General features: G+C 39.1%; 1 protein-coding gene across 1 annotated transcript in view; it reads left to right on the top strand.

Moving 5' to 3' along the window:
* Window positions 1-25,109, top strand: part of ampd2b (adenosine monophosphate deaminase 2b) — a 44,003-nt gene extending 18,894 nt beyond the window's left edge. Inside the window, exons 2-18 of the mRNA XM_062998978.1 lie at window positions 5,584-5,705; window positions 9,135-9,265; window positions 9,542-9,610; window positions 9,701-9,809; window positions 11,168-11,354; window positions 12,078-12,219; window positions 12,306-12,395; window positions 13,508-13,637; window positions 14,677-14,871; window positions 15,563-15,694; window positions 15,835-15,998; window positions 19,173-19,299; window positions 20,103-20,266; window positions 21,911-22,031; window positions 22,838-23,011; window positions 23,250-23,360; window positions 24,158-25,109. Coding sequence (XP_062855048.1) covers window positions 5,584-5,705; window positions 9,135-9,265; window positions 9,542-9,610; window positions 9,701-9,809; window positions 11,168-11,354; window positions 12,078-12,219; window positions 12,306-12,395; window positions 13,508-13,637; window positions 14,677-14,871; window positions 15,563-15,694; window positions 15,835-15,998; window positions 19,173-19,299; window positions 20,103-20,266; window positions 21,911-22,031; window positions 22,838-23,011; window positions 23,250-23,360; window positions 24,158-24,373 — 2,384 coding nt within the window. The 3' untranslated portion in view covers window positions 24,374-25,109. The remainder of the gene's footprint in view (window positions 1-5,583; window positions 5,706-9,134; window positions 9,266-9,541; window positions 9,611-9,700; window positions 9,810-11,167; window positions 11,355-12,077; window positions 12,220-12,305; window positions 12,396-13,507; window positions 13,638-14,676; window positions 14,872-15,562; window positions 15,695-15,834; window positions 15,999-19,172; window positions 19,300-20,102; window positions 20,267-21,910; window positions 22,032-22,837; window positions 23,012-23,249; window positions 23,361-24,157) is intronic.
* The last annotated feature ends 821 nt before the right edge of the window (window positions 25,110-25,930 follow it).

Here is a 25,930-nt window from a genome sequence, read left to right on the forward strand (position 1 = left end):
ATTTAACTTTTAAAAGTAGTAAAACATTTTTACAAATATAAATATATATTGACGGAAAGAATTTTGGTGTTGCTTCGATTCCATGGTAGAGATCCAAGTCTTTCCTAAGAGTGCACAATCATTTTTATGTAACTGAAAATTAGGTTAAGACTGCTGAGGCAGCAGAGACCAGTGTTATAAGGACAGACACTTGATGCAAATGCCATCTATCTACCCTTGCAGTAAATTAATATGCCACATTTAGTTACCAAAGTCACCCGCAGCCATTAATGACTCACCCTGGAGTCAGACTATCCAAGCTTTCCTTCTAAATTAATTAGGAGTTGGGTTAAAGGTATCATTAGCAATTTTGATGAAGTAAGTCTAATGCTTGGCTTGGATAATCAAGCTGAAGTTCCTCTGAGATGTGATATATCCCAACTTTTCACAGGTCTTAAATTATTCATTTAGATATTACAGTGTTATAGGGAGTGTATAATCAATGATCAATGTTTGTTTAAATCTAAAGTGAGGTTTGTTCACAAAAAATACTATAAGTTCTAAGGCTGGGAATTGATGTATGATCTGTAATCTTCAAATTCTGTAATTTGAAGGGGATTTGTGATTTAAGGATTTCCCCCCAAACAAACATAAGTACAATTTGTATTAATATGTTTTCAAAATTGGTTAAGATTGTAAAAAGCTTGTACTGTGCACCAGGCATAAGCTAGCTGTTTTAAAAGCCAAACAAATACAGTCTTGAGTGTTTCTATTCTTTTGTGTAACACCTAAATTCTATTCCTTGTTATAACACCCACAGTCTGGTAGCTTTCCATATCAACAGGCAACCTGACAGCGTACGTATGGTTGGATATTGTCCATTAATGTGTAGATAAATAGTACTTATTAAGTAATCAACAGTGTCAGCAATGTGTCAGCAGTAATCCCACGCTTAACTAAAATTGTGATCCTCAAAAGCATACCATAAAAGTAACCTGTTACAGGCAACAGATTCACTTTCTTGTTCTTCTTTAAAAATGAATAAGTTATGCATATAAACAGTGGTAGGAATAGTAGCAGTAAATCCATTTTAGGTCACAGAGCTGTAATACACATTGGACAAACCCCAATCCATTACAGGCCGTTACTTACTCAATAATTAATTCATGCTTACTTAGTTCTAAGGTCAGTTTGAAGTAGCCAAGTCTGGTGGTAGGTAGAAGGGTTATAGCAGTGATGGACCACTGAGCTGCGCACAGTTCATTTACCCTGTTTCAGAAATGCCCACAAAGCTTGAGATTTTATACTGTAGAAAGGAAAATACCAAGATTTCTTAAACCTTTTGTTGAGGATTGGTAACTTGTAGCATAAGTTAGTCAGCAATAATGCCTAGATATGCTATGCTTTTCAGACATGCCTCAATGGGTATCTGGGACAATTAGATATCATGTACCAAGAACATCCCTGCACATTGCTATCCCAGCCTGTAATGTTGACACTGAATATGATGGCTGCCTGGACCCATGTAACAACCAAATTCTGATCAGCATTATGCAAAGAAACCTACATTTGTTCTACAGTTGTTCCCAGCAGTTGAGTGTTTTTTTTGCTTTTTGTACCATTTTGGTGAACCCTGTAAACAGTCCATGACAGCCAACGGTACACTGGATGCAAAGAATGCACCCTTGATGCCATGGACCCATTCAATCACTCAAACCTAAGAACAATTGAGAATAGCCAATCCACTCTCCAGGTGAAAGAAAGCCTGGCACAAAAAGAAAAGACGTCATGATTCAGACTTCAGAATTAAACCACATGCTCTGCTTTAGTAAGACACCAGTGGTACATGTGTCCATCTGCCAAACATTATACCAAATTCAAACCTCCCAAGATCTCTCAGTTTTCGATGCTAGAAATGCTCGTCTGTATAATTAGTCCCACACACCACAGTTGTGTTGTGCAAAACATGTTAAAATGTATAATTTAGTCCAGACAGCCGGAAAATTGAATCCAAGAACTCTTATTTTCAGGTAAAGACTCAATGTCTGACGCCTCTTGCTAAAATCCTTGATAGATTCCAAACATGTTTATATAGCATGTAAATAGTCAACAATCTGGAGATACTAATTTATAAAATCAGCTCAACATTTGTTAATGCTTAGCATATCATTTGTTTATACACAACCCACATTTTGTTCAGATATTTGCTGGAAGTCTTATGAGTGGGAGTAATAGATGTGTTTATGTGTCTAGACTGGGCTGTAACTGTGTGTATTTTTGCCACTAGGAGAATTTTTTTCCTCTGTGATCATCCCGACTGCAGGTTATAATGAGTCCGACATTCGACCTTGCCCTGCCTTGTTTCAACTGGGCAACTAACATAGAGATCTATTCTGCTGGTACACTGAAAAATAAAAAACTTAATTTACATCAATGTAGATGGTTCATTAGATCTCTTTTCTTAAGCTATGTGATAATGCTGTAGTCCCAATTAAAATTGGCCTTCAGGTCTAACCTGGATACATTGTAAATTCATTCACTCCAAATAGCAGGTCAGTTTATTATTCCTACATGCCTTGCCTTTCACTTTGAACTGTTTTATAGGTTTCTGGTGTGAGAAGTGGATTGTACATAAGCATAGTGGCAGCAGCTCCAAATATAGCAGTTATAAAGAGATTAGACATAACCTAGCAGAGTCGTCAATGTGTCTGTGATTGTGTCCCAACAGTGTGTTGTAGCTGGCACCATCAGTAGCATTTCTGAACATTTATGGGGCCTAAGCAAAAACCTCCCTTAAGCTTCTCCCAAATACCCTCCAGTTGTCAATGCCAGACAACCAACTATTCCATTACCATGAAAGTCATACCTAATTTCTAAGCCATTGCTTATAGTGTGTCTTTGCATCCTTTTACAACACTTTACTCAGTTTTTCTTAATCATTCACCTTAAGTGAGCATTTTGCTTTGTCATTAAACATGAGAGTTACAGGAGCCATAATAGACTGTAGAAATTATTTGCTTTGGTTGTTGGGTGGTGTTTGCATGATTCACCAGTTACAGAATGCATCTGTATCACTGGCCGCAATGCAGTAACACACCCTGGATAGGATGCCAATTCATTGTGTGGACTCTGCCATTTCCCTCAGACACAGCCATACTTTGGTGTCCTTTAGACTAGTGGAAAATTGTCCATTACTCATTTCTAGGACTGATTTCCTGCTGGGTATTAATGTCAAAACTATCAATTGTGACTGAGACCAAAAATCCATAAATGTTCATTAAGAGACCTCTGTAGCCACTTGAGTATGCAGTCTCTACTACTCTGTAGATACATCCTGAAGTAAAAGTGACATTTACATCTGTAAGGTCATGGGTAGGAAATAGCCAGAGGAAAGGCATGATTCATAGGATTCATGTTCTTAGGTTTTCAGTGTTATGGTCACGAGGAAACATGCTACTCAGCAGAAGATTTACAATAAATCTATATGGCTGGCTAAAATCAATACTGGCTGTGTTGACTTACTATTACTTTTGGTTAATTGATTGATTAATCAATAGTACAGTGTTGAATAATTTATCAAAATATAATTATTTGTATAATAACCACTTATCACAAAATCTGTTGTGTTTTTTTTTTTTTTACTTACCTTTGTCTAACATAAGTTATAAGTTAATATGTTATTACTTATAATACACATTGTGTAATTAATGGTCTTAAATCATTCAGTGTGACAATAAAGCAATAAGCCACGAGAGACCGTGCGTTACTGTGATTTTAGCACGGGAATGACGTTGTTTCCCGTGCTAAAATCATAGCAGTAACGCACGGTCTCGAGTGACTTATTGCTTTTATAGAAACGGCGGTCAACATAACATACAATAAATACAACAATGTTTAATTCATAAATGTATTTATTGTGTATAAACTTACAATAAAGCATTCTTCCGCGACGCCAGGTAGTTCGATTAACAGTGTTGCTAGGCAACATGAGGGCGAACATAACATTAACTTTTTCTTTTCAGTGGTGTATTAATATGGAATGATGTGAGGTGGTTATAGATGTGCGTTTATCGGGGATTTTACAACGGCTTCTAACGGCTCAGCCAATCAGATTTTAGGACCGGAACTATCAGTTTTATAAATGTATTTTTATACCACTGCAGAATTCTACAGATATTATTACTTTATACATATTATTATTTTTACCATAGCATTATGTATGTGTGCATGGGGTTGGATCAGATGCTCCAAACACACATTATAAAGCACTTTAGCACTAGCTGGTTCTTACCTGTATAGTAAAACTGTTGTTAGCCCCCTTTCATGCTGTTTTTCAATGGCCAGGACCACTACAGAGTAGGTATTTTTTGGGTGGTGGATCATTCTCAGCACTGCAGTGACACTGACATGGTGGTGGACAGTGAGTGGACACCGTATTTGAAAACTCCAGCAGTGCTGCTGTGTCTGATCCACTCATACCAGCACAACACACACTAACACACCACCACCATGTCAGTGTCACTGCAGTGCGGAGAATGATCCACCACCTAAATAATACCTGTTCTGTGGTGGTCCTGTGGGGGTCCTGACCAACAGGGTGATAGCAGGCTAAAAAGGTATGTAGAGAAATAGATAGACTACAGTCAATAACTGTAGAACTTCAAAGTGCCCTTGTATGGTAAGTGGAGCTAATAAAATGGACAGGATAAAGATTGGATAAAGCTGGTGACTTTTCTGTGCCTTTATAAACAGGAATAGTTTAACTACACACAAAAGTACACAAAACACTGGTCTTATGCCAAGATTAGAAGGAAAATGCCCTAAATGCCATCCTATGCTGAGATGAAATATGCCCTGATGGTCCGATGTAATCTCAAAACCCCCAAAAACAAGCTCTGCCTTAAATTATAAGATGCTGAATCATGGGTGAAACTGCCCACAGTCAAGCAATCTATCATTGCTATGGGCTCTTGAGTGGTTCTTGGATTACACATGACCATTCAGAGTATTTTCCTCTCAGGTCTGCTTATAGGTAAGCAGAAGTTTCAGTGTTTTTACAAAATATGGGCTAGTGTTGGAATGCTTAAATATGCATGAGCCTTGTGATTTTTTTTATTTTTGGTTACATCACACACTTAAAGCCATCACAAAGTCCCAAGCGAAAAAGTTCAGATTAGTGAAAGCACTGTGAGTGCATGCTTTTAAGAAAAAAAAACCTATTAAATATAAAGTGTTCTATGCAAAACCTCCTACAACATTTATTACTAAAGTATAAAATATTTATTTCAGTTGTTTTAAAAACAATCTATGTGGAAATACTCTGATATGTAAAACACCTAAAATTTCAATCTATGTCATCTTAAGACAGGCCATTTGTTTAGAAGCAATGCAGTGACATACACATACTTAACAGAATTAGTCATCCAATGAAGTACTTCTAGCACCAAAGCACCATTGTGTTGGAGACACAAACCTCTGTTGATCTGGCTAGCCTGTATTGTGTAATTCTATTATCCACTGCTGGTGTGGAAAAACAGGAAATACGTTGCTCTTCGGCATGTGTACGGTTTTGCTATAATCACCTTTTTTCTGTTTCTCTGTCAGATTTGCATTGTGGCCGTCATCTATTGACCGTCCAGTATTCCTTGCCTGGTATCCCAGTAGCCAAACACGGACCTATTGACCTGCGCACCTCCATGGATGGAAAATACAAAGAAATCGCAGAGGTGATTGTCACCATTCATGATCACTTTATTAGAATTAGAAAACATATACTGCACCTTTCAGACAGATACTGTGTGTCTTGTTTATGGTGAGTCTAAGAAGTTAAAACCCTGTGAAACTGTGAAATGAATAGTATATTTTTTATGTTTCGTTTTCAGGTACATTTATACTAAAATGTGCAAAACGTATACTTTTTTGTGCAAAAAAACATCTTTTTAAAACCACTGTAAAAAGTGGATAAATCTGAAAACACTTGCCTGTACACTGACCAGCCATAAGATTATGACCACTGACAGGTGAAGTGAATAACACTAATTATCTCTTTATCACGGCACCTGTTAGTGGGTGGGATATATTAGGCAGCAAGTAAACATTTTATCCTCAAAGTTGATGTGTTAGAAGCAGGAAAAATGGACAAGCGTAAGGATTTAAGCAAGTTTGACAAGGGCTAAATTGTGATGGCTAGACGACTGGGTCAGAGCATCTCCAAAACTGCAGCTCTTGTGGGGTGTTCCCAGTCTACAGTGGTCAGTATCTATCAAAAGTGGTCCAAGGAAGGAACAATGGTAAACCGGCGACAGGGTCATGAGCGGCCATAGCTCATTGATGCACGCGGGGAGCGAAGGCTGGCCCGTGTGGTCCGATCCAACAGACCAGCTTCTGTAGCTCAAATTGCTGAAGAAGTTAATGCTGGTTCTGATAGAAAGGTGTCAGAATACACAGTGCATCGCAGTTGCAGGGCTGTTTTGGCAGCAAAAGGGGGGCCAACGCAGTATTAGAAAGGTGGTCATAATGTTATGCCTGATCGGTGTATGTGTTAGTGTTGACTAAGCCCTGAGACTTAAAGCTATACAGTGAATTACAGCCAGACTATTTTGTCTTCTTTGTTCTTTTGGACATTGTGTATCAAACAGTGCTCCACCGCAGCCACTAAGTACTCTGCTCCACCCTGCCTCTGTGTTTTGTTGGTTTGTTTAGGCTAAAAATCAGTAAATAACTTTGGTACTGGAACTAGAGCCATTGAAAAAGGATAAGTGACCAATAGAAAAAGAACAGTTTTAAAAAATATTAAAATACTGGCCATAAAAGAATTTAGCATGGGTTGATTACACAGGTTGTAAGTAAAGCAGTACCATGTCTGCACACCAGAACACTGCCCATTACTGCAAACAAAGCAGCCACAGCCAGATGGCTGCTGGAAAAATTTAAATGAGAGAGTACACTGTTTTGCTTTAAACCAACCTCTTTGTTGCTGCTTTTTCATCAAATTTGCCGAGTAAAATTGCATACAAATAAATTCTTTGTAGATCCAACCAGTTTATCCTGGTTTGCTGCTTCCCAGTGCTGCTTAAACGACAAAAAATGAAAACCTGACAGTTGGAGATGACTTCAAATTTGCTAGTCTTGTTTTTTAAACTAAACAGGTGAAACGAAATGCTAAAATATGCAAACTGTTGCTTTATGTATTTACATTTGTAGTCTATAATGGTTTCATTTTAAATATCATTCTTTATACATTGAGTTAATAAGTGAATAATAATGGAAAACACAACATGTTACCATTTACCTGTCAGTGATTCGCACCGGTCTCAGTCGTGTTCACTTTCCACTTGTTTTCAGTCCCCAGAGTATTTTCTGTACCTGTTTTAAATTATGTTGATTACTTTGATTTGCTGCACATGTTTTGTGTTTGTAAACAGGTGCCTTGTTTTTCCTTACTTAAACCCACTTGTTTCTGGTGACCAGTGTGAGGTATCGGAGTACTACACAAGCCTGTACTGAGCATTGGTTTATGGTCAACTGTTTACATCTGTGAATACTTTGTCTTGATTTCTATGATTACCTGTTTGCAGATTACTTTATTCTTGATTACATCTTTTGGATTGTGATTTTGTACTGTTTGTTCTAACTTTGTCTTGATAAAACACACCTGCATTTCTGTCCCAATGTCTTTGTTACAATACCCAATACCATGTAGCTGTTTATCCAAATTGGTGAAAATGTAAAAAAAAAGTCACAGAGATATTTTTTAAAATGACATGTATTTATGAGGGTGAAACATACACCATCTAAAGCATAACAGCACTGAGTCTTTTGTAGCCTACTGCTTAACAAGAATAGAAAATAAAGAGCAAGACATTTGAGAGTACTCCTGTATACAAAATCTCTCCAGATTTTCCAGGTCCTCTCTAGTAGTCTCTACTTTTCTGCTCAACCACATATTTTCAAGGGGTGTGGATCTGAGAATTCAAGTGGCCATGAAAATGATTATGATAATGTGTGTTTTAGAGTATTCTCCTTTTGAAAGATATATTCTTAAGTGTTTTGGCAAAGGCAGCTGGATTTTCATTTCAAATCTGCAAATACTTCATTGAGACTCTGATGTCTTGTATAATGGCAAGGTTTTCATTGCTTTTAAAGAACCTAAGCTGCAACAGCTTAATCACAAATTGCCAACTGTTGTTGACCGTGGGTTTTTTATATTGACATTGTCTCAATTTAGGTAGATCTGATTCCGCTATGTATTTTGATGACCCTTGCCAATTGCAAAACATCCTCACTTGCTGAGAGGGGTCACATTGAACCATATACATGTAAATAAACCCAACATATATGAAGGATCATACTATGCCCTCTGTATTCATCTTCTGCCTGTGATTGTATTTTAACCAGACAAGAGGAGTTTTGTTGCAGTTAAAAGGAGGTGATTCCCCATCCGGCCCTCCCTCCCTCAGACTTGACCAAATGTGTTTAAGTTTTCCAAGCGTAGTGCCTTTAAATGTGGTGCTAACTGGTGGCTTAAGTGATTTTTTTTGTCCTTTCTAACCGTGCTTCAATCCATGTGTGGAAATTCTACAGTGAAATTATTCTATAGCAAGGCCGCTCAGGTGGCGCAGCGGTAAAAAGAAACGCGCTGTAACCAGGGCTGGATTCTGAGAAGCGTCGTATCGAATCCAGCCTTGCTTTACCGGTTCGAAGCTGAGTGGCTATATGAGCAACGATTGGCCGGTTGCTCATGTGGGGGGTGGGACAAAGAACCGGATGTGGGTCTCTCTCTGTCAGAATGCGATTGCGTTCTCTGCCGGCTGATTGGAGGCGCTTACACAGAGATGGGAGGGGGTGCCCTTAGGGTGTGTCTCTCCGCATGCAACGCTAGGTGGCGCCAAACTCGTCAATGTGTGGGTGGCAAAGATGCATCTGGCTGCTGCTCGTGTTTCGGAGGGGATACGGGTTAGCTTCAATCACCTCCTTCAGGGCAGGGTTCGGCATAGACAGAGAGGAAGCACGATGCTAATTGAACAATTGGATGCGCTAAAAGGGGAGAAAAAGGGGTAAAAATTTAGAAAAATAAAAAATTTAAAATAAAAAAAAAATTTATTCTATAGCAGACTTATGTAAATATGTATGTATGTGTTTGTATGTGTGTGTAGGAGCTGCTGTCACGCAGTCTGGCTGATAGTGAGATGCGCAGTGCTCCGTATGAGTTCCCTGAGGACAGTCCCATTGAGCAGCTAGAGGAGCGCAGACAAAGACTCGAGAGACAGATCAGCCAGGATGTTAAGTAAGATCATCCACCAATTTGCTTTCAAATAACTGCTTTAAATCGGGACGGACAACAAACAAATCAATAATTTCCCTCGGGATAAATAATCTATCTATCTATCTATCTATCTATCTATCTATCTATCTATCTATCTATCTATCTATCTATCTATCTATCTATCTATCTATCTATCTATCTATCTATCTATCTATCTATCTATCTATCTATCTATCTATCTAACTTTAATATCATTTGTGGTCTTTAAAATTGATGGAATTCTCTCACTCCGGTCAGGTTTGAGCCAGACATCCTTTTACGAGCCAAGCAGGACTTTTTGAAGACAGACAGTGCAGCTGACCTCGAGTAAGTCTGAAACTTTGCCAGCATTTATGCTCTACTCTAAACAGTCTTTAAAACCTGTGAAGATTTACTTGTCATCTCATTTTCCTCCAGGTCCCTAAAAGAGCAGAACCAAGAGCAAGCTGATCTGTACCCAGAACGTGAGCTTATACCAGAGAGAGAGTACCAGAGAGTCACCATCTCAGGAGAAGAAAAATGTGGCGTGAGTATGAACAAACAGTCCCTACTTCCTGAGAGTCCATTGTCACGTTACACCTACCTGTCTGGAATAAAAATAGCAAAAATGTGCTTCCTTTGAGAAAAGTGGAGCCAGTCTCTATATTTTTAGCTGTTGCTCATTAAGCGGAAGCCACCGGTAATTTCTGTATGCTCCAGATAACTGTAACTGGCTAGTCTTGGTTTAATTGATAGGGGACACAGAAATGCTGACTGTGCCACCGCAGTTATGTCAGTTATGCCTTTTGTAGTTCTATAAAATGGTCAAGGTTTGAATTTCCAGAAGTTAGACCATGAAGGGTATAGCTGTATTATTTTTGGTCTAAGAACACCAAATGTTTTTTATATAGGCGCATTTACATGAGAAGCATCAAAATCGCTTTTAAGCCGGCTATGCCATTGTTTCCTATGGAGTGAGGCGCTATTTTGCCACGTTTGCGCTCAAGATTTTTGTGCTTGCCGCGGCGCTTAAAGTTTACCTGATTGAACTTTGACCCAGTTTGCAGCTGACGTTTTACAAAGCGCCTCCAATAAGACGAAGTGTTTGAAGTGACGTAGTAAAAGCAGTACAAAAAACGCTTAAAGTAAACAAAACCTAACGTAACTAATTGTATTAAAACAACAAGCGAGTAACTTCATTAGTGGAGAGAACTTATGAGCAGTAAATAATTAAGAGAAGTTTAGTGTTCCAGAGTCATTCTTTTAATACATTCAACCACATTAAGTTTTTTTTAACGATAAGCGTTTTAAACTTTCTCGGAAAAGCTGCTTCTCACAATTTCTCAGAACCCCGAGCTATAATACATGTTTAAAGATGAAACAGTAAGGAATATACAGCTAAACATAGTTGTATTTGGATGCCTAAAGAGTGGATTAGACAGTTATTTCACACAAATGCATATTCATGTCATGGTACACTTTGATGACATTTTACTGCACCGCTCAAGCAAAGCGCTGAGCAAAGCGACTATTTGTGCAGAGGCTTACGGTTTTGCCGCTTTTCATGTGAATGCTCCCCAAGTTTTGAAAATGTGGTGTTTGAACAATGCCTCTGGTCACTGTCTGTTATGACTTTGGCATGTGGTACTCAGGTATTCTCCCACCTCCCAAAAACATGTATCTAAGTTGTGCCTAGTTTGAGTAAGAGTAAGTAAAGGGCAAGTGTTGTGCCCTGTGACTATTTAGTGCCCTCTCCAGGGTGTATCTCTTCTGTTTGCACATTTGTCCAAGCAGTGCTAGACCTGCTTTAATCCAAATAAAAATCAAGTGTTTATTACAGATGAACAAACATATTAATGTCTAATTACCATTGATTAGATCATCTTTCCTGTTTCCTTTCCCCAGGTACCTTTCACAGACCTGCTGGATGCTGCTAAGTGTGTGGTAAAGGCTCTGTTTATCAGAGAGAAGTACATGGCTTTATCCATGCAGGGCTTCTGCACCACCACAGCTCGGTACCTGCAGGAACTTGGGGACCGCAATACAGATCTAAATGCCTACCAGGAGGTGCCTGAGACATCCATAACTACAGGCAAGCAGTGTTTTATACTACTATATAGATAGGGTTATAGCAGGGGCACGTATGGCTACAATTGGAAATGGTTTAAAAGATGTATTTTCAATGCGATGACTGACAAAAACAGCAAGATCAGTTTTGACGTATATAGGGCAATTTTATCAAGATGTCCATTCGAATGAATCTCTGCTGATGGCTACCAGCAAAAGCTAGCAAAGAATTTCTGAAAGCAAAGAAGAGTAATATTCTGCAACATCAATTTCCTGACCTGACTCCAACTGAACATGTATCCAGCTGAGCACCCCAAAAACAGGTAGCTGAAGATGTTTCAAGTAAATGCCTGGAAGATCAGCAAATCAGAACCCCACTGTCTGGGTTCCAGACTTCATGGAGTCATCAACTCCAAAGCATTTGCAACCAAGTATTAAAAAAATAACATTTTATATTATAATTGTTCATGAGTTCAGTGTATTCTGTTTGAAGATTGTATTCAACCATAGTTTGTACATTATTTTTACAAAACCGAAGCTCAAAGTCCATGTTTGCTATCCATTATTGTTATTACTGCATTCCAACTCCAATAGGATGCGATAGACAGCTAAAATTACAACTAAGTAATCAGCATCCAAATATTCATGGACCTGATTAAATATACATAGAAGGTGAAATGCTTATTATATTGTAGTAACAAGTTTAATTGCCAGATTGTTATTTTGTTTGTTAAACATTATTACCTAGGTGCCACAGTTCACCCCCCTGTGTCAGAGAAACACCCCTACGAGGGCCTAGACCCCAAAAGCTTGCCTCCAGACATCGGCTACAGCTGCAAAATGATAGATGGAGTTGTACATGTGTACACTCACAAGAGCAACATGGATAAGTAAGAATTTTTTTAACAGCTACAGTAATAGCAGTTGCTTTAAACAAATCTAAAACCCACTGTTAACCCATGACGTTTTACACCAGGGCCACAGAGCTGGACCTACCGTACCCTGACCTGCAGGAATATATAGCTGATATGAACGTCATGATGGCCCTCATCATCAATGGACCTGTGTAAGTACAACACAGTCATTTTGTCAATGGTTTGATTAATTAGCATCAGTTTTTTTTTTACTGAACTTACTGTACACTAACAACTATGCTAAGCTAATACTAAACAGACTAAAAAAGAACTTGGCAAACAAGAGACAACAGACACAGTAACAATGACACAGATATCAGACGAGAACAAGACATAACCAGGACATGAACCAGCACAGGAGCCAAGAATGCTATCTAGCATGAACCAAATATAAGCTAACTCTCAGACAAACTCTCATAAAGACAAATGCACACGTTCACAATCACAATGACATACAAGGGGGGTGCAAACAGACCTAAATACACTGATTACTAATGAGGACATGAGGAACAGCTGTGGGTGATTATTACAAGGACAAATTAGGGAAAAGATGTGGAGACAATGGGGAGTATGACACAAAACAAACACAATAGTACCATGTGCTGTACAGATGGGCTAATATCATCACACTCTTACCTTGCTAGTTTACAAGCAAAATAAGCTTTAGTTAACACAGTCTTTTAAATATGTGGTAACACTTACTAGCTTTATTAGCGGTAATAAAGTTTGTTTGTTTGTTTGTTAGGATTTTAACGTCATGTTTTACACTTTGGTTACATTCATCACAGGAACGGTAGTTACTCATTACACAAGATTCATCAGTTCACAAGGTTATATCAAACACACAGTCATGGACAATTTTGTATCTCCAATTCACCTTACTTGCATGTCTTTGGACTGTGGGAGGAAACCGGAGCACCCGGAGGAAACCCACGCGGACACGAGGAGAACATGCAAACTCCACACAGAATGGACACGGACCGCCCCACCTGAGGATGGAACCCAGGACCTTCTTGCTGTGAGGTGACAGTGCTACCCACTTTGCCACCGTGCCAGTAATAAAGTAACACAGCTAAGCTATATAGTCAAATATATGTGGACACTGAACCATGAGCTTGTTTTAGATTTAGATCATAGATTATTTGTGTGGTTATTTTGCTAAACTGTATTTTAAACAAAGAAAACATGGAGCTAGACCACCTGGTTTGTATGTTCAGTGTGGCCCTGAGTAGTACGTAATACTAACTATGGGGTTCATCAACAGGAAATCTTTTTGCTATCGCCGGCTGCAGTACCTGAGTTCCAAATTTCAGATGCACATCCTATTAAATGAAATGAAGGAGTTGGCAGCTCAGAAGAAAGTACCTCATCGTGACTTTTACAACATACGCAAGGTAAGCTTTTTAATGATTTATATACAAGGAGCCGATTATCTTTGTTCACGTCCTTTTGTGTCAGAAGGCTTGATTGGCCTGTTGTAAAACAGCTGTTTAAAATGAACTATTTCCAGGAGCTAATCAAACTAATCAAACCACATTTTTCCTCATTACAGCTGCAAATTCATGCTGAGCCTTTGTTTAAACTGTTGCCAAATTGATTGCATTAGACCTGTTAGCAATAGGCATGGCTGATACAGCTCAATTAGTGTCCATGTAGTTTGACCATATACACTGTAGCACTAATGCACCACACCTGAAAATGAGGCTAATTAAGCAAGTCCCAGAGAGCAGTGCAGTGCTGAGTCATTGTCTAAACTCAGTCGGTAAGGTAAGCGTAGAGCAGCGGTATGCGTTTTCTGTTTTTGGCACATATGCAAACATAGCATCTTGCCTCCCCATTCTGGAAGCCATCTTTCATTCTGTTTGAATCACATACTGTTTCAGTTTGCTGAACCGACTCCCCTTTTGCTTTTTAGTTTAGCTTTGGGAGAGAAGCATCAGGATCTTGACCCCGCATCAGCTTACTGGTGGACTGAGTAGCTGGTTGGCTGGGCATGGTTGCGATTCCACCTAGCGCTCTCTCCCATTAACTGTAGTTAGGTAGAAGGGAGAATCGTTTTATGGAAAGAGTTGATTCCTTTACCTCATATTATTATTATACAGTTTGGCCCATACAGTTGTGCAACCTTTTTTAAAGCTTAGCCTCTTCATTTTAAATCCCATCTCGGTCGGCGGCTGTTATTATTGAACTCCTTTTTTGTAGTATTATACTTTTTATATAAACTTTTGCTTATGGGGTTTCCTAATGATTCTGCCCCAGTCTCTGCACGTAAAGCTACGTGTTATCCTCACCACCACCATTACAGTTTTGTAACTTTAAAATAACTAAGCGCACATTCTTTATTCACAATACACTATTACTGACATGTTGTCAACTTTGACTATAAGCTATGATTCTCATGTTAGCCTACCTGTCCTTTCTTTTCTGCCTCAGGTGGACACACACATCCACGCTTCATCTTGTATGAATCAGAAGCACCTACTTCGCTTCATTAAGAGAGCCATGAAGAAGTACCCCAAAGAGATCGTCCATGTGGAGAAAGAAAGGGGACAGACACTGATGGAGGTGTTTGAGAGCATGAACCTCACAGCCTTTGATCTCAGCGTGGACACACTGGACATGCATGCGGTAATGAAGTCTCAAACGTTTTTTTTATATCTATTTAAGGCATGCAGAAAGAATATGCATTAGTAACGCATTCCTGAGCTCATGTGTGCAGAAGTTAGGACCCTCGTGTTGATGATTTGCCCTAATAAGTTACATAAGCTGCCCATTTAAAGAAAATGCCTGGCTTCATGTGTCTCAGAGAAAGCATGATAGGCCTACTGGTCAACTGTCATGTGAGTCATGTGTCTTGTTATTCATTGAGTGTTTTACCACCGCTTTATCCTGGTCAGGGTTGCGGTAGGTCTGATTTATCGGTTGAAAGCCAGGAAACACTCCAGACAGGTTGCCAGTCCACTCACACATAGGACAAATCATAGTAGCTCCAGTTGACCTGACTGCATGTCTTTGAACTTTTTGGAGGAAACCGGAGCACCTGGTGGAAACCAACACAGAAAAGACCCTGGCTGCCCCCATTGGGAAAATCGAATACAGGCCCTTCTTGGTGTGAGGTGACAGAGCTACCCACTGCTCCACTGTGTCACCCGCAATGTTATTAGTGGTTGGGAATTTGCATTTAGTAAACTGGGAGATGATGAACTAAAAAAGTGCTTTTAATATGCATTACTAAAAACATTCAACATTAAAAATAGAGACAGTGTTAGAACAGGCATGACTAATCCAAAATGTTTGCTTCCTCTGTCTTTCTCCTCAGGATCGGAACACTTTTCACCGTTTTGACAAATTCAACTCTAAGTACAACCCCATTGGAGAGTCCATCCTACGGGAGATCTTTATTAAAACCGACAATCATATCGAGGGAAAATACTTTGGACATATTATCAAGGTTTGTTGATGTACTGTGTAGTATCTTCACACTCTGGATCACGTTGTTGTTTTTGTTGACATTAGTAAATGAATGAACATAACATTTTATTAAAATAAATAATATGATGTTTTTTTATGTCATGAACACAACACTTGTAGGAGGTGATGGCTGACCTTGAGGAAAGTAAATATCAGAACGTTGAGCTTCGTCTGTCCATCTACGGTCGTTCGAGAGATGAGTGGGACAAACTGGCACAATGGGCTGTCAAACACAAAGTCTACTCAACCAACGTATGCTGGCTTGTCCAAGTGCCTCGTCTGTTGTAAGTGTAGATGTCATGTTTACGTAGTGCAAGATTAAAATAAATTGTATGGCACAATTGTACAAAAGTACCCTGATTGTGAGCTAATAAAATAAACAGTGAGTGTAGAAACAAGATTAATGTTTTATATATATATATATATATATATATATATATATATATATACAGGGGTTGGACAAAATAACTGAAACACCTGGTTTTAGACCACAATAATTTATTAGTATGGTGTAGGGCCTCCTTTTGCGGCCAATACAGCGTCAATTCGTCTTGGAAATGACATATACAAGTCCTGCACAGTGGTCAGAGGGATTTTAAGCCATTCTTCTTGCAGGATAGTGGCCAGGTCACTACGTGATGCTGGTGGAGGAAAACGTTTCCTGACTCGCTTCTCCAAAACACCCCAAAGTGGCTCAATAATATTTAGATCTGGTGACTGTGCAGGCCATGGGAGATGTTCAACTTCACTTTCATGTTCATCAAACCAATCTTTCACCAGTCTTGCTGTGTGTATTGGTGCATTGTCATCCTGATACACGGCACCGCCATTGGATGCACATGGTCCTCCAGAATGGTTCGGTAGTCCTTGGCAGTGACGCGCCCATCTAGCACAAGTATTGGGCCAAGGGAATGCCATGATATGGCAGCCCAAACCATCACTGATCCACCCCCATGCTTCACTCTGGGCATGCAACAGTCTGGGTGGTACGCTTCTTTGGGGCTTCTCCACACCGTAACTCTCCCGGATGTGGGGAAAACAGTAAAGGTGGACTCATCAGAGAACAATACATGTTTCACATTGTCCACAGCCCAAGATTTGCGCTCCTTGCACCATTGAAACCGACGTTTGGCATTGGCACGAGTGACCAAAGGTTTGGCTATAGCAGCCCGGCCGTGTATATTGACCCTGTGGAGCTCCCGACGGACAGTTCTGGTGGAAACAGGAGAGTTGAGGTGCACATTTAATTCTGCCGTGATTTGGGCAGCCGTGGTTTTATGTTTTTTTGGATACAATCCGGGTTAGCACCCGAACATCCCTTTCAGACAGCTTCCTCTTGCGTCCACAGTTAATCCTGTTGGATGTGTGGATGTGGTTTGTCCTTCTTGGTGGTATGCTGACATTACCCTGGATACCGTGGCTCTTGATAGATCACAAAGACTTGCTGTCTTGGTCACAGATGCGCCAGCAAGACGTGCACCAACAATTTGTCCTCTTTTGAACTCTGGTTTGTCACCCATAATGTTGTGTGCATTGCAATATTTTGAGCAAAACTGTGCTCTTACCCTGCTAATTGAACCTTCACACTCTGCTCTTACTGGTGCAATGTGCAATTAATGAAGATTGGCCACCAGACTGGTCCAATTTAGCCATGAAACCTACCACACTAAAATGACAGGTGTTTCAGTTATTTTGTCCAACCCCTGTATATATATATATATATATATATATATATATATACAGTATATATACAGTGTATCACAAAAGTGAGTACACCCCTCACATTTCTGCAGATATTTAAGTATATCTTTTCATGGGACAACACTTACAAAATGACACTTTGACACAATGAAAAGTACTCTGTGTGCAGCTTATATAACAGTGTAAATTTATTCTTCCCTCAAAATAACTCAATATACAGCCATTAATGTCTAAACCACCGGCAACAAAAGTGAGTACACCCCTAAGAGACTACACCCCTAAATGTCCAAATTGAGCACTGCTTGTCATTTTCCCTCCAAAATGTCATGTGATTTGTTAGTGTTACTAGGTCTCAGGTGTGCATAGGGAGCAGGTGTGTTCAATTTAGTAGTACAGCTCTCACACTCTCTCATACTGGTCACTGAAAGTTCCAACATGGCACCTCATGGCAAAGAACTCTCTAAGGATCTTAAAAGACGAATTGTTGCGCTACATGAAGATGGCCAAGGCTACAAGAAGATTGCCAACACCCTAAAACTGAACTGCAGCACAGTGGCCAAGATTATCCAGCGTTTTAAAAGAGCAGGGTCCACTCAGAACAGACCTCGCATTGGTCGTCCAAAGAAGCTGAGTGCACGTGCTCAGCGTCACATCCAACTGCTGTCTTTGAAAGATAGGCGCAGGAGTGCTGTCAGCATTGCTGCAGAGATTGACAAGGTAGGGGGTCAGCCTGTCAGTGCTCAGACCATACGCCGCACACTACATCAAATTGGTCTGCATGGCTGTCACCCCAGAAGGAAGCCTCTTCTGAAGTCTCTACACAAGAAAGCCCGCAAACAGTTGCTGAAGACATGTCAACAAAGGACATGGATTACTGGAACCATGTCCTATGGTCTGATGAGACCAAGATTAATTTGTTTGGTTCAGATGGTCTCAAGCATGTGTGGCGGCAATCAGGTGAGGAGTACAAAGATAAGTGTGTCATGCCTACAGTCAAGCATGGTGGTGGGAATGCCATGGTCTGGGGCTGTATGAGTGCAGCAGGTGTTGGGGAGTTACATTTCATTGAGGGACACATGAACTCCAATATGTACTGTGAAATACTGAAGCAGAGCATGATCCCCTCCCTCTGGAAACTGGGTCGCAGGGCAGTGTTCCAGCATGATAATGACCCCAAACACACCTCTAACACGACCACTGCTTTATTGAAGAGGCTGAGGGTAAAGGTGATGGACTGGCCAAGCATGTCTCCAGACCTAAACCCAATAGAACATCTTTGGGGCATCCTCAAGCGGAAGGTGGAGGAGCGCAAAGTCTCGAATATCCGCCAGCTCCGTGATGTCGTCATGGAGGAGTGGAAAAGCATTCCAGTGGCAACCTGTGAAGCTCTGGTAAACTCCATGCCCAGGAGAGTTAAGGCAGTTCTGGGAAATAATGGTGGCCACACAAAATATTGACACTTCAGGAACTTTCACTAAGGGGTGTACTCACTTTTGTTGCCGGTGGTTTAGACATTAATGGCTGTATATTGAGTTATTTTGAGGGAAGAATAAATTTACACTGTTATATAAGCTGCACACAGACTACTTTTCATTGTGTCAAAGTGTCATTTTGTAAGTGTTGTCCCATGAAAAGATATACTTAAATATCTGCAGAAATGTGAGGGGTGTACTCACTTTTGTGATACACTGTATATATATATATATAAATATATATATAGATTGTTTAAGAAATATAAAATGGCATCTTCTCTGCAGTGATGTTTACCACACCAAGAAACAGCTTAGCAATTTTCAAGAGATGCTGGAAAACATCTTTCTTCCTCTGTTTGAGGCCACAATCAATCCAAGTAGCCACAAAGACCTGCACTTATTCCTACAGCATGTAAGTATTTCATTACAAACACTGTATACTGCATGACACAACAGATCAAATGATACCCAAGGAGACTGTAATTCACTCACCAGTCTGTTTGTTTTGATGTTGCATTTTATTGTCTGTTATGCAACACAGATGTGTAGAACATCTGTTTTAGCTAAAAGATCCCTAATCTTAAGCAGGTTTATTCCTGACTTTTCTTTGGCCAAAAGCTGCTACATTACAAATAATAGCACAACAAAGCCAGTAAGACTAAAGAAGCTTTTACATTCCATGTAACACAGTAAAAGTAGGCAAACTACACAAAGCATTTATGACCATTTTTTTCTTTCTTAATTTTATGGTATTACTTAATGTGACATGATACATGAAGCGACTGCGTTTATCAGCACCAATTCTCCTCAACACTCTACTCAACACTACTTTAACTCCAATCTATTAGTGTGGTGCTGGGTCTTTTCTGTGGGTTTTGGGGTCTCTCTGGTAGTAGAAGAAGGGTCCAACCCTCTTAAAGTGCACCTTAAAATAAGCACGCTTATCCTTCTACCAGAAATGTAGTTTATTTAGAACTACAATGTGTTACATAGAGATTAGAGTGTTTTTTATGCACTGTGTTCCTACTCTAGTGTTTTAGTAATGGAAAATCTCTAATCATAGGACACTGTTCACTTCATATTTTAGTTGGAGCAATATTCACTTTCCAGGATTGACACTGAGGTGTTTAAAAAAGGAATAATCATGTATAGAAATGTTTATTATACAAAGAACTGCATTAGTGCTGCATGAATACATTTTGCTACGTTCTTTAGGTGGTTGGATTCGACAGCGTGGATGACGAATCTAAACCAGAGCACCACATTTTTAACCTGGACAGTCCTTTGCCTTCAAAATGGATGGAGGAGGACAATCCACCTTACTCCTACTATCTCTATTACATGTTTGTTAATATGACAGTGCTCAACCACCTGCGCAGGTATGTTTCTTACACACTACTTTTCGCATTGGCTGTTAATTCAAGCCATATTCTGTCCACAGCACCTGTAGTATAGAGAAATTATCAGTTTAATAATGTATATTAAATGTATATTAATGCTTTTACCTTATAAAAGTACAAAAAATGCAAAGTTGAATTTCGATATCTGATTTAAAACTCAACTGTTATACTTTAATATTAAATGTATGAGTGAGGCAGATTCTTGGTAACAAAGCTAAACCTGCATTCACTACATAACCAAAGTTATGTTGACGTTTTATTATCACATTAATATATGCATGAAAAACATCTAATTCATTTTGGATGTCATGCATTGTCACCAGAAGAAAAAGGTGTTGAAATTTGCTATATATGACAAAAATTATTGTTTTAACCATATCTTGTTAATTTCAAATTTCTTTTAAATTCTGACATCAACTAGTTTTTAAATTTGCCTGAAGTTTGCAGTTTAGCTAACTAACGACCCCCCACACACCTCTTTTTTTTGTAGTATTAATTACGAAAATGTGCACCATGCCATTACCTTCTCACAAATACCTCCGAGGACCAGATTTGCATGACTACATCTGTAACTCTCTAATTTCTTAAAGTACAAATTATTTTGATTTGTGCTTAACTTACAAATAGTTTTTTTCATTCATTCATTCATTCATTGTCTGTCTGTTTCATTCATTGCCTATTTAATTACCACTTTATCCTGCCTAGGGTCGCAGTGGGTCTGATTGATCGGGCATAAGGCAAGAAACACTCTAGGTTGCCAGTCTATCACAGGGCAGACACACACATTCAGACACACACTCACACTCAGGGCAGTTGGGCAACAGAGACCTCTGGCGGACAGATGGAATAATGCAGGAGGCTAACTTTTTTTTTTTTTTTTTTTTTTTTTTTTTTTTTTTTTGCCCTTTTGTCCAGTTGTTCTAGAGATCAAGCAATGTTTTTGTGTTACACAGAAATCTTACATATTCAGAAATCGGTTGACCTGTGTCGTATTAACAAAATTAGCTTTTAACTATACTCCACTAATAGTTTAATTAATAGGAAATAAACTTAGGGCCTGCTGTTACAAGACAAGACACAGTGATTAGCGGTGTGAGTGGCTCTAAAATAGGGCAAAATGATTAAAGATCTGAAGTTCATTATTTTCTCATAATAGCATGCTATAATAATAATTTAATAGCACCTACCTTATTACAGATTAAGTTTGTTATATGGAAAAATAAAGCAACAAAGACACTGCGGCTTTTTAACACTGTTTGATGCTCTCACTATATATCAGCCATACTCATCTTATGTGGTTTGGGTCTGAAAAGCTACAATCACCTGGTTGATTAAAGGCTCTTACAATTCACTGCTCAGTATTTGAGCTCTGTCTGAATCAAAGTGCAGCTCCAACCAAAAAACACAGCATTTCATTAGACTGGTGCATTCATCTGCATTCAAATGACTGCATTAATATGTACAATACCTGTCAAAGGTTAATATAGACCTAGTCAAAGTTTTTTTTTTTACCTTAATCAGTATTATGAATTTGTAAAATGCTTCAATGTCATAACAAATCAAACACTGTATTTTTTCATTTTGTTAAAGTGATCTGCAACGATCTTTTTTCTTTTCTTACAGGAGCAGGGGTTTCAACACGTTCGTGCTGAGGCCTCACTGTGGCGAGGCAGGACCAATCCATCACCTGGTGTCTGGGTTCATGCTCTCAGAGAATATCTCTCATGGTCTGCTGTTAAGGAAGGTACAACAGGAAGTTAATTTGATAAAACAATTAAAAATAATTATTCCAGGGTGTTAGTTCTGTGTGTCATCTTCTGATAGACATGAACTTGATCTAATTCTTATTATTTTTTATGTCTTAAATTATATTAAATAATATATTCAGTGAATTGTACGTTATATCTTACACATACTTCTGCTTCGTAAAGCTGCACTCAGTGTCCTAGTTAGGGTCAGTAGGTCTGGTTCCACTGGTAAACATTGGACTTGAGGCAGGAATACCCCAGACAGGGTGCCGATCCATCCACAGGCTTCGGCCATCCTCCTCTTTAAACAAAGCCAATCATGTATCATGTCAGCTGATATCAAAGCTGAGATTCGTACACATGCCCCAGTAATAATAAATTATTTTTAAATTGGTGAAACCTCTTGGGTGAAACTTTATTGGGGCCAGCACATGTACTGTATATGACTAAAAGTATGACAACACCTGAACATAAGCCTGCTGTTATCGGTTGGCAGATGAACATGAAGTTAAATATATTCTTTTGTTATTATTTTGTTATATATATTTTTGCATTTTTTAAATCAAATTGAAGAAGGCATGTCAGTTGGTAGATTTAAAAAACTCTTCAAAGGTTAACACCATGCCTAATGTTTTCTGGTGTATCCTATTGTAGTATACACACCGCTCACAGGGAGGCCAGCCCACAGTTTGAATGCCAGTTCTGTAATCAGTGACTTTTATACTGTAATAAATGTCTCTATACATGTCTCTTTGCTGGTGACAAACCCAGGTCTCCTATACATGTGAAATCTTTTCTTTAGGCTCCAGTGCTGCAGTACCTGTATTATCTGGCTCAGATTGGCATCGCCATGTCTCCTCTCAGCAACAACAGCTTGTTTCTCAGCTACCATCGTAACCCACTACCTGAGTATCTGTCCAGAGGCCTCATGGTCTCCTTATCTACTGATGATCCTCTGCAGTTCCACTTCACAAAGGTCAGCTTCTGCATAACAAGCAATGCTTCGATAAAAGAAAGAAGGCTTGGAGAGTTTGTGGAATTTGTCCGTTTAATAGAAAAATAGGTATAAATTTAGGGAAAGAATTGTCCAGCATTCTGCATTAAAAGACCATATAATCTATAATCTGCAACTTATTTACTGATAAATGTCTGGATGTTACCTATGTTTAACTTGCAAACACTATTGTGTATGTATCTGCATGTGTGCTTTCCAGGAGCCGCTGATGGAGGAGTACAGTATAGCTGCTCAGGTGTGGAAGCTGAGCTCGTGTGATATGTGTGAGCTGGCCAGAAACAGTGTTCTCATGAGTGGCTTCTCCCACGAGGTACTCAATCACGCTGACAGTCACATTCACTCTTTCAACATGTTGGTTTTATCCAGTTGGTCTAAACAAAAGGCTAAAACAAGTAAGACTGGATATCTTAGCTGATGTCCAAGTACATTTTAGTTTCAGATCACATGACCCTGTTTGTAACAGTATGTTAAAAACAATGAGTTGCCGCTCAGTTGGCGCAGCGGCAAAAACACGCTAGCACACCAGAGCTGACATTTCAAACTTGTCGGTTCTAAACTCCTCTGTCATTCGGCTGGGCTGGGCAGCTACATGAACAGCGATTGGTTGTTGTTCATACTGGGTGGGAAGCCGGATAGGGACCTCATAACTGATGCAATTACGACCTCTGCTGGCTGGTCGATGGCGCCTGCACAGATTCGAGGGATAATGTGATCAGGGTGTGGCTCTCAATACACAAAGCTGATCCACATATGTCGGCTACTGCACACTTGTCGGAAAGGGCTTGTGTCAGTCTCACTCTCCTCAATCAGCAGTGGGGATCGGCATCAGTAGAGAGGAAGCATAATGTAATCGGGTAATTGGATACAACTAGATTGAGAGGAAAATTGGGGGAAAAAATTTGAGTTACCTAGATATTAGAGCACAAAAATAATATGTATTAAACAAAAATCTTTTAGCATTTAGCTGTCAAATAGGTGCTTGAATGGCACATAAGTCTCATACCCTACTAAACCTTGGCCCAGATAACTCGATATGAAGAAGGGAAAAACTGAAAAGAATAAAATTCTAATGTACATTAACACATTAAACACATAATTTCTATATAGATGAAGAGTTATTGGCTGGGCCCCGACTACATCAAAGAAGGCCAGGAAGGCAATGACATCCGTCGTACCAACGTCCCAGACATCCGTGTAGCATACCGCTACGAAACGATGTGTGAGGAGCTGAATCTAATCACGCAAGCTGTAAGGAGTGAAGAACTGGAGACCATCGACGAGGAAGCAGCTCTTTGCATGAATCCAGTGCAAAGTGCACAGTAGGAACGAGATACATTAACACTGAGTGGGTAATCTGAAGGAGCTGAAGTGAGGAAGGTGGAAATGTTGATGTTGATGCTGATGCTGATGCTAGATAAAGTGAATAAATCAACAGTTTGAGCATGCCACCTTAATCTATCATCAGTACTGCTTGTAGAACCATCATTCCTAATAGTGATGCACCTCACATTGTCAACAACCAGTAGTTAATTTTGCACATCAATAAGTGCCAAAAAAGGCCATGACCCCAGCAAGCATGGCGGTATATTGCTATTTCATGGTATGGTTTTGTAGTAGTGTTGTTTGCTCAAGGCCTTTTTTGCATTATTAAAACAAATCTGGCAGTTCCTGCTCTACCTGAATGAGGATTAAATAGATCAAAAACATCATTTTTGTGCATTGTTAAGTAATGTAATAGAAAAAAACAGGCATGAGTACTGGCATCATGCTGCATGGCTGCTACACTGTATAGTGTATGTGAACTCAAACTGATTTCAAACAAATGTCTTTCATCCTTTGTTTCCAAATGTGTGTCCAATTTTTTGTTTTAGTGACCTGAAACTATTCTACGTGGATTTAATGTATGTTTTGGTGCATTTACAGAGTCAAATTTGTTGTATGTGTGTTTGTCCTTGATTTATTGTGATTAAAATAATTATTTATTGCAAATGATAAAATATATAAAAATGTATATTTTTTCCTTCTTTGTTCTCCATCATAATAAACATATGAATCTTAAGCTGTCTTTATTTATAACTTTATTAAAGTCTGGTGAAATCATTAATGACCATTTATATTCGCTTCACTTAGCATTATCACTTCTTATCAGTATAACTATTATTACTTCATATCAGTGTTTATTTTGGTGGGTCCCATGAGCTGCTGAGTCATTCAGTAACCTCATGAGCTTTGAGCATACAGTTTATATAACAATACTAACAGTCCACAAACTGGGGAGATTTAGTACAAACTAAATTCAAAAAAGTTGGGACAGTGGATCACATTAAGCCATTATTTATGATTACGGCCTTACTAAATTAACGGGAAAATGTGCTTAATTTCACAGACCTCGTTTTTTTAATATAACAGATTTCACAGATTTTTAAACAAAAGTGCCACGGCAGTCATTAAATAACACTTGTAAATTGAATGATAAAATCAATGTAGGCTACAACAGACAGCACAGCCTAACATAATAGCTCTCTCTCAAAGACCAAAATACTCGTCTGTGTTTTCATACACCCCTCTCTGTGTTAACAGAATTTGTTGGAAGTTTTCCAAGTTTCCCGAGTCGTGTTTTTAGCTGCTTTACACTTCGACATCTTGGACATTTTGTCTAACCATTTGCAAGTGTAACCGAACGTCTTGCTTAGTGTATAAAGAAATAAATAAACTTTACATAGTCAAATTATAAAGCATAATATTTTACTGGCTTGTTCTTTTAAGGCACAGCACAGAGATGATCACGTGTGTAGTACATAGACTGTGGAATCCCCAAAGAGACAAAATGCACTCAATAAGTAAACACATAGGCCTACATCAAACATTGTCAGCACACTA

Source organism: Trichomycterus rosablanca, chromosome 7, assembly GCF_030014385.1.
Source record: "Trichomycterus rosablanca isolate fTriRos1 chromosome 7, fTriRos1.hap1, whole genome shotgun sequence".
Taxonomy (NCBI): domain Eukaryota; kingdom Metazoa; phylum Chordata; class Actinopteri; order Siluriformes; family Trichomycteridae; genus Trichomycterus; species Trichomycterus rosablanca.